The following is a 16,985-nucleotide window of genomic DNA, read 5'->3' as shown; positions in this document are numbered from 1 at the left end:
CCTGGCTGGTACTCCACACATCTGTCCCTTGCCACTATCCAGTGTCCACTGTCCCATTCAACCCAGCTATTCCCCTTCTGGGTATCTTCCCAGAAGAATTAAAAAATCATACCACAGCGATATATGTGCAACCGTGTTTACAGCAGTGCAATTTGCCATAGCTATATCTTGGAAACAACCCAAATGCCCATCAACTGAGGAAAGGATAAAAAAGATGTGGTATTTCTATAAGATAGAGTACTGCTCAGCCATAAAGAGGATAAACTGGAGACTTTCATAGGTAAATGGATGCAATCTGGGACCATATTTCTAAGTAAAATAAATCAGATGCATATGTGTAAACATTGTATTGTTTGCTTAGTGCGAGAAGCTAAAAGAGTAAATAAGATCCAGAATGTGCAATAGGTAATTGTGAAATAGGAAGAAACTGTTCAAAAGGAAAGAGAAACTGGGATGGGGGAAAGAAGAAAAGAAGGAAGGAGAAAGTTAGAATATATATATACATATATGTATATATATTATATACAGAAGAGAGTTAAGATAGTTATACTACTAATTTCTCTTAGTTCATTGAAAAGGAAGGTTTGTGTTAATATTGTTTAGATAATTAAATGCCTGTATCTTGTACTCTAAGTAATTTAAAGATAACAATACACAATGTATTAACCATTTTTGCTTTCCTATTATCTTGTTTTCAAATTTTATTCTTTTTCTCTTTAAAATAAAAAAAAAAAAAAGTGATCCCCTCCTGACTTGGACTCAGTCTCCCACAGCAAGTCCGTCCATTGGAACCTCCAGGAGCTCTCCTGCACCCCATCGCTCCCCGACGGACGGCCCGGGCTGGTCAGGGCTGCAGGCCGTGTCCCGGCTTCTCCATTCTTCCTCTTGGGTTGAGGCCGCCCTGCGCCCCTTGTCTGGAGTGAGGGGTCTCAGCCATGCTGCAGGCTGCCCACCCGTCCTGCTCCTCCACTGTGTGGGGTGAAGCACATGGCTTCTCAGCCAGCGCCCGTGCCCATCCGAGCTTGGTGCCCACAGGAATGCACTTAGGGCGTCTGTTGCGGGGAGTGCGGTGGCACCCTGAGCGCACACCTCAATATTATCACCTCTTCGACACCGTCCCAAAGACCACACAGCCGTTCTGCAGCCACAGATTCTCCAGCTGTGGGTAGAACATGTCCAGAACACTGCATCTGCCCTGAGCACGTGCAGACAGTTCTCTCGCCGTTCTCTCGCAGCACACCAGCTGTCTGCATAGCTCCTGCAGAAGGGACACAAGCATCATGGATATGAGCATCAAAAGGGTCCTCCCGCTGTTCCCATGGATACTGCGGGACGATGGTGTGCTGACTTTCCACCTGCCCTCCGGGACCAGCTCTGGGGGCTGTGATGAGAAGATGCTGGAGGAGGAGCCAAGGGCTCCAGCCCCGTCAGCCTGGCCCCAGTGTGATCAGACGGGGACGGCACAGAGTCACACAGTGACCGCCAAGCCCCTTCCACCTCGCCTCCAACCTCTGACCCGCCAGCCGAGGCTCTGCTCAAGGGCAGCGGCCCAGAGAAATGAAAGCAGACAGTGAGAGGTGAGCACCCTTTCTCGGTTGGCCGTTTTTCCTCCAGTTCTTCCTGCAGACATCCACAAATGGAAGAGGCCACTACAAGGAATTGAACTCAGGCGTGTTTATCCTACAACCCAAGCACTTCCCGCCCTGCTCCGTAAGCGGCAGTTGACCACAGCACGTGGGCCCTCCTCAGGCAGGAAGCAGGTTTCCGGGGCGCTGTCTTCCCCAAGGCCAGGCTGTGTGAGGGCTGATGAACCAAGACTCCTTTTCAAAACCAAGAAAACGCTGGGCGCCGCCAGCTAACAATCAGACCCTATGCCCAGTGCTTTCTGTGTCTGCCCAGCGCTACGGCTTGAATGTGCCCCAGACGCTCACACGTTGGAAACTCAGTCCCCAAAACTGTATCTCATTGTTATTTGGAGGTAGGACCTTGGGGATGTAAATGAGATTAGACAAGGTGGGGAGGATGAGAGTGGCTTTATAGGACGAGGAAGAGAGACCTGAGCCGACACCCACTCCGCCTCACCGTGAGACACCCCTGCCATGTCAGCATGAAGATCCAGCCTGTAGAGCTCCCAGCCAGAGACCTGTGTTCTTTAGAAATTACCTGACCTCAGGTATGTGTTACAGCCATAGGAAAAAGACCTTCAGTGTGATTTGTTTGGTAGACAGATTAGGTATAGAAACTCTTAGAGATATAAACATAGCTTTGATCAAATGCTCACTTGTAATATTTATTAATTTAGCTACAGTATGTGTTATAAAACACATATGATAATATATAAATTTAGAAATATTTTCTCACTTTAACTCCCTTGGTTTTATATTTACTCAGCATTGAATAATGGACATAAGTATTTTTAGCATTTTATCATCAAATCAAAATCCAGTGAGTGTTTCCTTTTTAAATTAGGATGTGTAGACATTGGCGACAACTTCCTCTGATTCTTTCAGAGGACTCCCCTTTTCTCCTTCCAGTTGTGGATGCGGGGCCAGTCACCTCCGTGTCCCCTCCCCTGGCTGCAAAGGGGACAGGTAGGCCCAGCCGATGCAATCACTGTTCTCATCCTGTTGATCACACTGTGGGCCCTCTGGGTTCAGTTCTTTCCCTCAGCAAAGCGTGGTCAATTCTTTGCCTTCCTACCTGGTTCTTGACAAATGGCTGGAAGAACTTGTTGTAGTCAGGATTTACAAGGTAAACAATACAGAACACATAATTTATAGAATTATTTTACAATAGTCACCCAAAGTCATATACAAAGAGAGTACAGGAAATCTGTCCACACACTAAAGACCACAAGAATCCAGCTGAAGGCCTGAATCCCACAGCAATGTCCTGCATGAGTCCGGCTAAAGACCTAGAGCCCATAACAATGCCCCCCAGGAGTCCAACTGGGGGCCAAGAGCCCATGACAATGTCTCATGAAGGCCTGTTTTGTGGATTTGTGCTGGGAAGGCCAAAAGGTCAGTGGGGAATCTAGAAAGTCTGTGCCAGTGGGATGAAGGATCTGTGCCAGCAGGCTGAAGGGTCTGTACTGGAGCCAGGAAGCAATGCTCAAAGTAAGAACCAGAGCTCCCTGGAAGCCATCCTCAGCGACTGTGAGGTCCTGAACTCCTCCGATCATGAGAACAGCTGAGTCTATATCAGGAAAGCCAGCATGACAAGCTTCTCCAGGAGACTGAGCACTGCACCATCTTCCCTTCCAGCCAGGAAGCGATCCTCACAATAAGGATCAGAGTTCCCCCAAAGTGAACCATACTCATTCTCAGCAACAATGGGGTCCCAAGCTCCTCTGCTGATGAGAACAGCCGAGTCCACATCAGGAAAGCCAGCACAACAAGCTTCCCAGGAGAACCAGCAGCTCCCTAACAGCTCTTCTCCAGTTCTTTTCATTTTGTTGGCAGCAGTCCTCAGGTGGGTCCCCCACACCCAGCAGCATGCTGGTTCAGTTCAGCTGGGTGATGCAAGTTGACCGCCAGTTGTCAGCCCACCACAGAACTTTTCATTAAAGAACCAGATAGTAAACCCCTTAGTCTTTGAAGATCCAGGGACAAAACTAAAGGTAAGCTGTAGGTACTTAAAAGATACATTTCTCTAACATTCTACTGAAAGTGTGAAACATAAGAGCAGAACACATTTTGTAGTATAGATGTGCTAATGAGAGTAATAGAATTATTTTGTGGGGCGATATTTTGTTATTTTGTAGACAGTTCATCAAAATCAATTGCAGATGTCCATCTCCCAATGCTGATCTGTAATGAGATGTTGAGTATTTCACCCTTGAAAATGCCTTTCCACACAGATAGGTGTGAGACCCTGGCATCAATCCATGACCAGATGAGTTTACTAACACTCATTGCCGGGGGCATTTATAGAATTTCGGTGGTTCCTCTCTTTTAGGGTGACATTACTTTTCAGACTAATCACTTCCACTTGTGGAAGGCCCTGAACTGCACAGTGAAAACAGTGTTGAAATATGGACATTTCCCTCTGACTTGCGTCAAGATTGGGGAAACAGTGCTGCAATTGCATCTTAAACGTGTCTGCTACAAATTTGTGTAAGAATGACCATAAGCTGTTCCTATTTTAAGCATGACAGCAGGAGAAACGTATGAGGCAGCTTGTCATTACTAGGATGTAAACATTCGTGGTTACTGACTGGCTTTACTGTGCTTTAAGACTGCATGTGACATTTCACTTTATACCTTTAGGGGGAATCCATTAAGAAACATGACCAAGTCTACAGCAGAAGCTAATCTCTAAAGCTATTTGACATTTGATTGTGCAGTTAAGCATGGTTCCTTTTGTTCAGAAATTGAGTCTCAGCCTTGAGATAAAAAAAAAACTGCAATAAATTTTACCACTGCTAAGTCACTGAACAGATGCATGCTAGGGCAATTCAGGATACTGTAGGGAGGAGGGGAAAGTTACCCTCTGCCCTCTGAGGTTTGGTGGAATAAACCAACAAAGACAGGTTAAATAGAAGAAAAGCTACGTCACTTTATTAATATGCAAAAGAGGAAAAGATCACAGAAGTATAATCACCCACAGCTCAACATGATTCGGAAGCTTATCTACTCCATTTTCCACAGGGAAGGGGGAGAACAGGAAACATCAGGGAAACAGTGAATTTGAGGGCAGGTCAGGGGGCCTGGAACATACGACAGCTTGACAAAGCCTGTTTGGCTGACGGAACAGGCGATGATTTGTTAATAACCTCTGTGGGACTGAAGAAGAGGACAAGGATATTTGCACATGTGAGTCCAGCTGTGCGGACAGCCTTCCCTCTCATAAATGAGTTCAGTTAGTGACACTCGGGCCACTGCTTTTCCTTTGGTGGGTCCAGACATTGGGCAGATATGGGACCTCTGCAACAGCCTCTTTGCATGAGGAAGGGGAATGAGAGAAAGCCCAAGCATCCCGCACTCTGAGGAAGGGTCAAAGCCCTCTTGTCAGGTGCCACAAAGTGTCAGTCTTCAGTGCATATTTTCCGAGTTCCTCTAATATTTGGGTTCTTCTGTCAAAAATCCATGGGTTAAGTCCAGTAGATGGGATGAGTTTTTCTACTAATTTAGGTAATTCATCACAAGTAATATTTTCAAATATTATCCACCAAGAACCTACTCATGAATATATAATGAGTAACCATGGGCTTTAAACACCTTGTGCTTTCAGAAATGTATCTTGTAAATTTGTCCAACTAAGCAGTTTCCTGACCTCACACGTGTTTCTACCACCATCCGATGGCCGCATGTTTCACTTCAGGCTGTGCCACATGACTGTGTTTTCAACCACTTTGAAAACATTCTCAGCCTAGCCCTTCACCCAAATTATTGACCAGGATTGATCTCTTAGTCACTACCAGCTCCCCACCAACTCCCCAAATGTCCAATAGCTGAGCAGTGTCAGCATCACTAGTCAACTTTTCCAGGGCCAAGGAAAGTCACGTTTGCCTTGTTTTTAAGTCAACCTGATTGTATCCCCAGGACCCCAACCTGGTGGGGAACCCAGTGCCACCACAAGACTAAAAGTCTTAAGTAAGTTTGTTATCTCAAGACATGTTTATTGGTTACTGCAATAAAAAATGATCTGAGTTGCTACTGATAAATAGTTGTCCTTTCTTGGCTAACAAATTAACCATTTGCAGAGTTACTTTTCATTGATAAGGACGGTCACAAACAGCAGATGCAGTGAAAATACAGGTTATGAAGTAGCCGTAAGTGCAAGAAAAAAAGTTGCACTTATGGCTTACTCATTTTTGTTCTGAAGAAGTTCTGTGTAATGAGACATTCCACTCCAATTATTCTATTTTTCTGTGACTATCCTATGAATGGGGAACACTGCTGTGATTGTTGACTCTAATAACCCTACCCCTAACCTAGGTGGAACTTGTTTAGCACAGCCGTTGAATAATTCACACAAAGGTTTGCCACTTAATCAACAAAATCATTCATACTATTCTCTGCCTTACATGCATGAGCCTTGCAGTCCAGTTTTGTCTTATTTTGACATACTGGTGATAAAATATAAGACACAGAGGCACAATGACAGTGGTGGTTAGAGATCATGTGATTGTATTACGATGGTGTCACTGCGGTTTACAGTGTGGGCCACAGAAGTGATGAGTGTCACACACTTTGTCACAACTACTCAGCTCCACCATTGCAGTGCAAAAGCAACCATTGCACGGGAGTGGTTATAGTCTGGAAAAACCAGCTGGACACAGAAATGTGAATGTCACAGTGTTTTAACACATCGTGAAGTACTGTTCTCCTTTCGACTTAGGTTTTTAACCACTCAGGACGAAAACCCTTTGGGGGTGGTAGGCCTGACAGAGGTGGGAGGCCCACAGGCTCTATGTCGTGGACCCCAGATGGTATGAGAATCGGGCCAGCGCACAGACAGAAGCAGAGAGGTGTATCTGTCCAAGAGATGGACAAAGAAAAGCCAAGGGAGGGAGAAGGAGAGAAAAAGAGGGAGAGTGGAAGAAAGGAAGGAAGGTCAGGCAGCTCCTGAGCTCTCCCTTGAGAAGTCTGAGCCCTGGGGTCCCCTTTGCATTGTGCTCTTTTGTTAATTGTCCCTTATCCTTTTTCAAAGGCAGACTAAGTTGACTTTGTCATTTGCAACTGAAAAGGTCCAAACAGAACAACTGATTTTTACCAACTTCCAGCACCCTGAGATCAGATGAAAACTGGCTTCTAGGTGCCAGGAGCCCTTCTTCCCCTGGCAGCACCTTAACTAGTCTGAGGAGAGCCTGATCAAAGGCTCAGTGGAAGTTCAGTGCCACTTTTCTGGTGACCGACTTTCTTCTTGCACTTACAGCTACATCATAGCCTGGATTTTCCCTGCATCTGCTGCTTGTGACGGTCCTTATCAAGTGATGTGACACTTTGCAATAGACATTGTCTTCTTCTCCAGCAGAGGCTGTTTTTAGTAGGACTTCCTATGCAATTTTCTGTATCATATTTCCTTTTCTGAAAACAGAAAAGAACAGAAGAAAATGATCAAGAAAGTTCAAAAAGTTAACATACCTACAAGTAGGGGATGTTTTTAAAATCAGCCCATCATGCCGATGCTACAGCTATCATGTCTCTCCACCTGCACGACTCTCAAAGGTTTGAGAAAACACTTTTTCCCCAGTGCATTTTCTTCTTGCAAGAGTCAGCTCCTCTGAGCAAAATCTCCAATCCAGCCAACGCTAATGACAGCAATAAAGATGAATGTTTGTCAGGTGTGCTATTTCATCACGAAAGCACTCCTCACAGATGTCATCCCTCCTCCTCACCACACCCCAAAATTATATTATTCAGCCTCATTGCAGACGACAGCTGCAGGGGCTGCTGTGTCCACAGCCACATCAGCTGTGGCCTGCAAGCAGGATACAGAGTCACCTGACCCCAAATACGAAGCACCACGCCCTTTCCCTTTCACCCCGCTACATGGAGAGCAGCTGTCCTGTGAGCAGCTGTCCTTTGTAGGGGACGCAGAAGTCTTCCTCACAGGAAACATTCTTCTAGTCACTACAGAGGTCTGGAGCATATTTGCTTACACAAACACGAACATAAAACTCTCTTTTTAGGGTGAAAGAACACAGAGTGTGGGGATCCACAAAATTCCCTGACTTTGGCAGAGTATCACCCAGGAAGTCAGGTTTCATAGCCGGGACCTTTTGTATTTTAGGACAACATCCATAAGTCACAGGAATATGCCCTATGTCTTGCTTCCAAGAAAGGACTTCTAAAAAAAATAAAGGAAAGGCCTGAAGTTAAACTTTGCATGAGCTTGCCCTCAGTTCATCAACACAATCAGATGTGCTACCTTTGCATTCTGTAAAGCTTCACAAAGGCGACGGAGGCACTTAAACTGAACTTCTGGGTAATGGTTCCCACACGTGCGAGTGGGTGTTAAATGGTCTACAAGGTTCTCATTTCTTTGGAGTTCTTCATTGCTTTCACCTCAGCAAATTCCAAAGGCAATGACCATCGCTATTAGAAAAATAATTCAGAGGAGTCCTTTGGGAGATTTTGACCAACACCCTAGAAAGTCCTTGGTGGACATTTCAGTGCTAGTTCCGTATTTTTAAAATCAGCATCCAGCACAGCACAAGGGAATACGAGGGCAGAAGGTGGAACTGCCACGGCACAGCCCACCCTCGCGGAGGTGGGCACAGGGATCCTCGTCTTCATCATGGTGCAAAATACAGCACAGCACAGCACTCACGTCATATCACTCCGAAGCGTGCGGGGCAGGGCACTCCATGCAGCTGCAGTGCTGCGCGTCCATCTCCACCCCCGCCACCAGGACTCCCACCACTCCAGGCGGAAGTTCTGTCCCCGTTCAGCAGACTCTCCGTGTTTTCCTCGAGTCCCCGGCAAGCACTGTGCCACATTCTCCTGCTATGAATCGTGTCTCCAGGTTGCTCATACAAGGAGAATCATACAGCCCCTTTCCCCCGGTGACTGGCTCTATGTCACTCTATCGAATGTCCCTAAGCCATCCGTGCGGAAGCCTGGGCCAATGTTCCTTTCAGCGTTTCTATCACATTTGGTTCCTTGAGCCAACTGTGATGCCAACTTGAGTGACTTTATTTCAGTTATATTTATAAACTCAGCTATGTATATCCCCTTTGAAGCCTTGCAGTGTAAATTTCCCTCAAGGAAATGCAGCATTTATGAATAGCATTTTTTAATGTGTGAAGGGAAAGAAGCCTCATGCTTTCTCTGAGCTGCTATTTCATCAAAACAGATTGCTCCTTTTTATTCACTTATTTATTTTTGAGACACGGTCTTGTTACGTAGTATAGGCTGGCCTCAAACTTGCAGCGATCTTCCTGCCTCAGCCTCCCAAGTGCTGGCATTACAATCATGTGCCAGCACATCCGGCCTTGATTGCTCCTTCTCAAACCTGTGTAGTAAACTAGAGTTGCCAGCCTTCAAAACACACAAACCAGCCTCTACTTGCATTGATGTTTCTGTCTTGTTCTCCCTTCCCACTCCCTGCCTATTCGGCTAACACACTTCACTTTGTGCCACTGACACTGAATAGTTCTCCCCATCGTTACCTTACGATGGAGATGTCCTGCTGTCACATGATCTCTGTTTGCCCTACACTGATAACTGAAAGGCAGCTGGCAGGCTGCGCATGAAGCACCCTCGTAATCAGGGTTCGCACACACATCTAGACGAGCACTGTCCTTCACAGTGATCGCCCTCCTGACATGGCTGCAGTCGTCTTCCCATCTACTTGTTTAGCCTCACTGCCATCAGCTCCGCAGAGATTGCCTCCTCCCCTCTGGACTCAATTCGGTCGCATCCCACCTTAACCGGCTCTGTCCTTGGCCGTGGAGTTCATCACACAGTGGCTGCTGGCCTGCCCAAAAGTGTCCCAGGGACAGTGGCCATGCACTGGAAATGCAACCAGCGCAGATATGATTGCTGTGGCTCCCCAGTGTCCCTGCAGGGTAGGCATTTCCAGTCTCACCCTGACCTTCCCACTGTGTCTGTGACTCACTCCGCTCCTGCCCATGTGCACTCCGTAGGCCTCTGCGGGTGGAGCACTGACCTCAGGCACAGTTCATGCAGTGACTGACAATTCCTGCAGGACGGAAGGTGGGGAAGCCTTTTTCTGCTTCCTACCCAAATGTCGTACGGCCCAGCAGAAGCCCTGCTTCGAAGGGTCCGATGTTGGGGCTGTACTTGACCCCAGACCTTAAGGAACGTTAAGGTCTGAGAGACTGACCCAGCAGTGGCTGAGCCTTCAGCCTTGGTTAACTGCCACATTCACAGCTGCCTACCACTGTGATGTGATGAAGCCCCAGGCCAGTGTCAGAGTCCTTATTGCTGGGCTTTACCCCACATCCTGGGTTATTTTAGCCCCTAATACAAGACTGGCCTCAGACCAGGCAAGGAAAGATGTTGCCTACATGATAAGATAGGCAGACCTTTGCTCAAATTATTTCTGCCACTGGGATGTCTTAGTGCTTAAAATTCAACACAAACTTCTTGAACTGGAGAGAATTGCAGATAGAAGCACAAAAACCAAAGAGTCATTGTCCTGTGGTCTTGTCCCTCTCTGCCTCGGCTCTGCAGGCATCCCTAACGTCACAGCCCCTTCCTGCTGGCGGGGTGCGGGAGTCTTCCTGCTCCAAGCACAGCCCTCATCTGAAGTCTCTCCGCCAACTCTGAGTCCCAGTGTGGGAGTCGCTGCAGTGCAGACACCTTCAGGAAGTCTCTTTGTCTCCACCGGGGAACCTGGAAAGGAAGCCCCTCCCCAGTACCGGACCTGAGAGTCCTGCGTGATTCATCTCCCTGCCCTGGACGTCTGCAATCAGCCAGAGCTTCTGTTGTTCTATTTCTCGGGTCACCTGCCGATCTACCCCACACCCTTCGCCCTTCTGCCACGACTGCCAGCTGCCCCCTGCCAGTCCTCCTGCGCCGTGGCTGTGGCAGTGGCCACGGAGAACCCGCCTGGACACTGCAGCTAAACCTTAACTGACAGGCACTCTCCAGGGTCCACAGAAGAAAGACCAGATTCCTGATAAGACTTCAGACGAGTTTTTCCAGGTGTGAGGGCCAGAACAAGACCCTCACGCTTGCTGGGCAAGAGCTGTAGCACTGAGCTTCACAGCCAGCCTTAGGGTGATATTTTAAGGGCGGCAACCAAATTCATTTTAGGGAAGGAAGCAGGTTTGCTTAGGAGGATGCTTTCAATAGCAAGTCGAGGTGAGAACGGTAAGGGCGCTGGGAAGGGGTTGAGCAAGGACAGACACACTGGCCTGGGTAGGAGCCAACAGGGACCCCAGGGCTGCTGTGGGCCAGGAGGGGAGGGCTCTGTGTGTGTGTGTGTGTGTGTCTGTCTGTCTGTCTGTGTGAAGTGATGCTCCTATGCTTGTGAGGTCAAACTGAGCAATCTGGCAAACGGACAGCAGATGGAGGGGTCAGAAATTACAGCTAAGCAGGAAGGAGGCCAAGATAATCCCCGAGGATGGATCAGAGCTGGAGACACAGGGAGGAACTTCTCTGTTTACGAGGGAGGTGTGATTGAAATACAAAGTGAATGTTTAAATTTTAAAAACGTTTTACCATACAGAAACATTGCCATGAAATTCCCTCAAAATACTCTCCTTCCCTTCAGACATACTTATCCCATCATTCTTCCACGTTCTGAAACAGTTCTGGAAATTCTCTTTTGTGAGTGTCTTGGGGTGGCTGCCCGGACGTCCTCAATCAATTCTAAACATTTACAGCAATTGCTGTCAAATAAACACATCCCAGTGAGGCCTTATCCACCTTATTCATCAGATCTGGCACCAAGTGACTCCTGGCTCTTCCCCAAAGTCAAAATGACCATGCAAGGGAAACATTTAGAAACATTTAGAATCGATTAGAATCGAAACATTTAGAATTGAGGCAGCTATGACAGTGCAACTAAAGACATTCACGAACGAAGACTTCAAACTGCTTCAGAAAGTGCAAGAGAGATGGGATAAGTGTGTTTGAGGATTTGGAGGTGGGGGTGGTTCATGGCAATGTGTCTTTTACTGAAATACATTTTTAAAATTTAACCTTTCATGTATTTTCAATCACACCTCATATAGATATATTTGGCTATCTGTGGAAATATTTAATGTGTGTCAATAGATTGGTGCGTGTGCACATGCGCGTGCACGCACACACACACACACAGTACCAGCACACTGCACTCCAGATCCTGTTTTCTAAGAGAAGGCAGAGATCCTTGGAGATATGGCAGAGGCAGGAAATATCCAAGATACTCTTGGAGTATCTCATACTGCCAGACAGGAAGAGGGTACTACTACAAAGCAACAAGAGAGAATAGAAAAAGAAGCCCTATAAAGATAGGAGTTTGTCAAAGGGGTACAGGAGCCAATGAAAGAGCTGGAATTTTCTTTTTTTTTTGAGACAAGGTCTTCCTACGTAGTTGAGACTGGCCTCAAACTTGTGGCAATCCTCCTGCCTCAGCCTCTTGAGTGCATGTACCACCAGTCGGCTTGGGAACAATTTGAAGAACAAAATAACTCAAAGTATCAAATAAAGACCCACCAGTGCATACCAACATAAGTGATAAATAATAAAGAGAGAGAAGAGGTAAACCCCTGTGCAGAAGAATTCCCACTAATTCATATAGATTCCCCACCCTGCACGTGGGTGGCACAGGGTGCTTCTTCCCAGAAGAGGGGAGGCAGTGGCTTTACAGCAAAGCAGCCTGGTGAGGAGACCTCTGTAGACTGTGAGCCTGGCAAGAACTACAACAGCCATAAAGCATGCTGAGTGTGTGAACCCTGGCTACAAAGGGAAGAGCATCCCACCTGAATCAAAATGTTAATAATGAGGAAAAGGTGTGGGGGATGATGGGAAATCTCTACACTATTTTCTCAGGTTTTATGTAAAGCTAAAACTGTTCTTTAAAAGTGCATTTTTAAAAAAGTTCCTTAGACATGGGATATTCTGATAGAGCAAGAGACTCCATTTTTTTTAACTCCATATTAAGAGAAGTCACTTATGTTCACTTAAGCTGTAGTTGACCCCACTCTTCACCCCAGTCCCCCTGGTTAGTTATCAACCCACTTAAAGGAGAGCAGAGTCATAATATGGGAACAGAACAAACAGGACAAATTGGGAAGTAGGCTAAACGTTAAACTGTAACAGTCATCTGGAATCCAGCTGTCCGACAGCTTCTGGAAAAGGTAAACTTTGTGGTAATTATGTGACATTCTTGTAAGATTCCAAAAAAAAAAAAAAAAAAAAAAGAGGTAATGGTTACTATGGAAACAAAAAATGTGCTTAAACTGAAGGTGAGACCCAGATCAGCTTAGACATCGTCTCTGGCTCCTGCTTAGAGACTGTCTGTCAGCCAGTTCAATAAAGGTTTGTTCATTCCTGCCTTTTCAGTTTTCTTGTGAATGCCTGTCTCATTGAACTCACTTGCCATATCAGCTCAACCTGCAATTTCAAGTTAGTCATGTGGCTGTGAACGAAACCCATCTGTATCTCAGCCTCTGCTGGGATTTAGCATCCTTCCTTAGCAGGGGTCATACAGCTCCAGGGCACTCCACTGTCTCCATTTGTCCCTCTCCTGCCAACCTTGGACAGGGAGTAACGCACCCGAGAAATGGACTGCAGGGTGGTGGTGTGGTCACCTGTGATCACCAGCAGGAGGCCAGCTGGGGCCGGGGCCAGCTGGCAAGTATAGAGGCTTGGCTTCATGCCAGGCAGCTTGGGAATGGACCCAAACCAAGCCTCTCTTTCAGATTTCCTAGAGGGAAATGCCCCAGCATGGTCTACTGGAAAACTGCTGCTCCGAGTATATCAAACAGGTGACAATGAACAGGGGTTTGGCTTCAAAGATGTGTGCAGGGTTAAGGAAAGCCAGAGGAAGAAGATGGATTGTGGGGAAGCAAACGAAGTAACAAAGAAATAACCTCCACAGACTGGAAGCTGGGAAGGCCCACAGGCAGCCAGCTCTGCTCAGTGCGGGAGAGAGGGCCTGGTGACAGCCGGGAACCTTGGGATGCTGAAGTCAGAATCACCCTCCCCCCTGCAGTCACAGCAGCTGCTGGCAGCCACTCACCACAGCCACCTGGACCAGCCAGAGGTGCAGCGTGTCTCTCCTACCATCCATCTTCTGACCAGAGCCTCCTCGGGGTGCAGCCCAACGGGAAGCCGGAAGACATGCTGGTGTGCTGCTGCCCGGCTCCAGCAGAGTCCTGAACCAGATCCAGAAGCACAGTGCAGGCTGACAGACGCTGGTGAACAGCAACTCCTGACCAGGGCACGGTGGAAGCCACAGGCCTTTGGGGGACCTTCCAGGGCCTTCGCCCCTCTGGTTCTTGCTCTCTGCTGCTCTACTTAAACAAGGACCCACTGTGCCCTATGGAGCCTCCCCTCCGGGCACCACTTCCTGCTGCTCCTTGTGGGTGCCTCTGCCCGAGGCCTGTGAGTCAGACTCCTATACAGATGTTCCCTGTTTATCGACCAAATACCATTCCTGTGACTGGGTTTGTTAAACGAATGTTGATAAATGAGGAGTTGTGTATAGTACGTGCATTACAATACTCAGGACAGAGAAATGGTCAAAGGAAGCTCCAACTTGACGACTGCTTTTATTTGCATAGCTGTTACATGCAGTGCTGCAATGCGTAACAGAACATAAAACCACAGGACTGTGCCGTGCAGTACAGTCAGCAGACATTACAGCTCTGCCCTGCAGAAGAGGCCACGGTCAAGCCACACTGCCGCTCCCGTTCCTGCACTGTAAGTCTGAATGCGGGCTCTAAGTCCAAGCTGTGGGTTGTAAACCTGAACAGCAGGCTGCAGCTCTAAGTCCAAACAGGGGTTAAACAGGCAGGTTGTTAAAAGGAGGGATGAGGAATGTCCTTACTTCCTTTCTGTGCCCTACAAGGACATCTCCTTGCTGGGAAGTTCCTTCGTCATTCAGCCAGCCCTGTCCCATAGCAAGCCGCTCGTCACAGCCCACCATGAACAGGCCCACAGAGAGGTGTCCTTACTCAGGGCAAGGCTGGCCCAAGCCCAGCCCTCCTTTCCAGCTGTGACGGTAGCCTTGGCCACAAACCAAATGCTGGGAGCTTTCACTGCCCCACTGAGTGAAGTCAGCAGCAACACAAATCACAGCCACTAAGGAAAGCGCCTCCGCCCAAAATTAAAGACGGGCTTGCAGCAGCTCCAGCAATTCCCTTCCAGGTCCACACCCCTGGGAGGAAACGCAGGCTCTCATGGAGATAGCCACCTTTCCGTGCTCAAAGCGCCCTTATTCACAGTAGCCCAAAGGAGCAGGCAACTCAGCGCTCACTGACACACGAATGGATAAAAAGACCGTGATTATGTAGAGCAGGAATATTACTCAGTTTCAAAAACTCCTGCCATGGGAGGGGACAAGGGTGACCCCAGAACATACAGTCAAGAAGAAACAAGCCAGACACAGAAAGACAAAGACTTCGAGGGCTCTGCAGTCAACAACGCTGAGCTCTAGAAGCACAGAGAAGACTGCGATGGGCAGGGGCGCTGCTCCCCGGAGCGGATCCTGCAGTAAGTACCCAGCTCCGGGCCTCAGCACTGTGGTGGCTGCCTTACAGCGCTCTGTGACCCTGACAACCGTTTGCAGATTTTAAATGTTCTCATCAGAGGAAACAAGGATGTCAGGTAATGGCTATGCTCCCCAGCTGATCTGAACCATCTTATATCAGAAATAGCTTCTTCACACCATAGACATGTACCACTTTTCCTTAACCGGGGTGGTGCACACCTGTAACCCAGCAGCTGGGACGCTGAAGCAGGAGGATCACCTCGGATTTGAGGCCAGCGTGGGCTACGCAGTGAGTTCAAGGCCAGCCTGAACTACACAGCAAGACCACATATTTTAAAAAAACAAAACTAAGTTATTTTACTTTCAAAGGATTCTTTGAAGAGCAACAGCACCAACCCTGTCCCTCAGGGTGTGACAAGAACTAAGTCGGCTCCACGGGGCCGTGCCTGGCCCGGTCCCCCGCATGCTGCTGAGGTTTCCTAAGTGCTGGTTTCCCGTCCATGTGCTGAATCACTTTTTAATTAGCCCAGGCGTCAGCAGCACGGGCCTCTAACTGGTAACTGCTCAAAAGTACTGTTAACAGGTGCCTGGGAGAACGCAGCGGTGAGCACGTTCCCAGGCAGGGACGTCAGGACCATCGTGCGGCGCCGCCCAAGCCGAGGTTTCCGGAGCAGCCGGGGGCCCGCAGCCTCTCAGCTCCGCGGCTGTGCCCCTCCTGATGCTCACCGCGCGGCTTTGGCCGAGGGTGCGCAGGAAGTCAGCTCCAGGGACACCAACAGCCTTCTGGGCGGCAACAGTGGTAGCAGCCTCTTTAGAAGCAGTGCAAGCGGCATCCATGGCTCTCTGCACAGAGCAGGAGCGGGTGGCAGCCGAGCCCGGGGTAGGAAAACCCCCCAACGCGGAAGGGTGGGTCCAGGGAGTTTGGAAAAGAAAGGGCAAATATTCCACACGTTTGCCTATTTGAACTAACCTACTACGCTTGGACTCTGCCCCGGAGAGGCTCACCTAGCCAGTCCAGGGGTCAGCCATGAACCCTTCCCCGCGACCCCCGCCCTTCACCTTCTCCCTGAAAACCGCAGGTCGCAGCGCGGGAGGGGCTCGGAGCCACCTGCTGGCCCACCCGCTCTACTTCCTCCGCGCGAGGTCCACGAGAGAGAGCTTCCCGGGGCCGCCCTCCGCAGGCTGCTCAGGTGTGCTGGGTTCACTGACTGACTGCTCGCGGGGAGGTGCCCGGGGTGCGGCGGGCTGTACCGGGGTCGCAGCCCTGTGTTCTGGGGTTTGCAGGCAGGCACGCCGCCGCTCCGCGTGGGCTGGGTCCTTATTCCTCTTGGAGGTCTCCAACGAGGCCAAAGCAGGAATCCAGGTTGAAGTCAGCACCGTGGGCCAGCGCTGGCAGGATCAGAGACGGGCCTGTCGTGCGGCCTGGCACGTGCACGAGGGCTTCCCACAGCTGTGCCCGGGACCCCGAGGTGCGGCAGAACGGAGCTGATCACAAAGCCCCTGGCTCCGGGTGCGGAGCAGCCCAGCCGGAACTCGCCTGCACGCCTCGCCTCCGCGCCGCCGTAACCAGGCAGTACGCCCTGCAGTATACGCATGCGCTGTGCCGCGCCGCCACGGAAACCTAGGCGAGCGGTGGCCACTGCGCCTGCGTGGACTGGCTGGTGGGCGGGAACGTGGCGGGCGGGGTCTCGGCGGCGGGGTGGGGCCGCGCGTGCGCAGACTCCCGGTCGGGAGGAAGCGGGCGGCGGGTGAGGCGTCGGCTTCATTGTGCACGCCGCCCGCGCTCGGGCATGGTGAGTCAGGCGCTGCTGCGCCTCGGGTCCGCCGTCAGCCGCCGGAGGATGAAGCTGCTGCTGGGCCTCGCG

At 49.3% G+C, this 16,985-nt stretch overlaps 1 protein-coding gene and 1 long non-coding RNA gene across 3 annotated transcripts in view; one reads left to right on the top strand and one right to left on the bottom strand.

Moving 5' to 3' along the window:
• Positions 1-4,532: 4,532 nt before the first annotated feature.
• On the bottom strand, positions 4,533-16,776 carry LOC102003860. Its single transcript, XR_263497.2, has 2 exons — positions 16,372-16,776; positions 4,533-7,031 (listed from the first exon to the last, which is right to left on the bottom strand). It is a non-coding gene; the product is annotated as an uncharacterized LOC102003860 (long non-coding RNA).
• The window catches only part of Uxs1 (UDP-glucuronate decarboxylase 1), a 45,295-nt gene continuing 44,222 nt past the window's right edge, over positions 15,913-16,985 (top strand). For both annotated transcript variants that reach the window (XM_005400792.2, XM_013522787.1), the window contains exon 1: positions 15,913-16,310. In XM_005400792.2, coding sequence (XP_005400849.1) covers positions 16,148-16,310 — 163 coding nt within the window. In that variant the 5' untranslated portion in view covers positions 15,913-16,147. The remainder of the gene's footprint in view (positions 16,311-16,985) is intronic.

The sequence above is a fragment of the Chinchilla lanigera genome, unplaced genomic scaffold (genome assembly GCF_000276665.1).
Source record: "Chinchilla lanigera isolate Chin_1 unplaced genomic scaffold, ChiLan1.0 scaffold00069, whole genome shotgun sequence".
Taxonomy (NCBI): Eukaryota; Metazoa; Chordata; class Mammalia; order Rodentia; family Chinchillidae; genus Chinchilla; species Chinchilla lanigera.
Note: the sequence above shows the minus strand (reverse complement) of the source record. Positions and strands in the feature narration are given on the sequence as shown.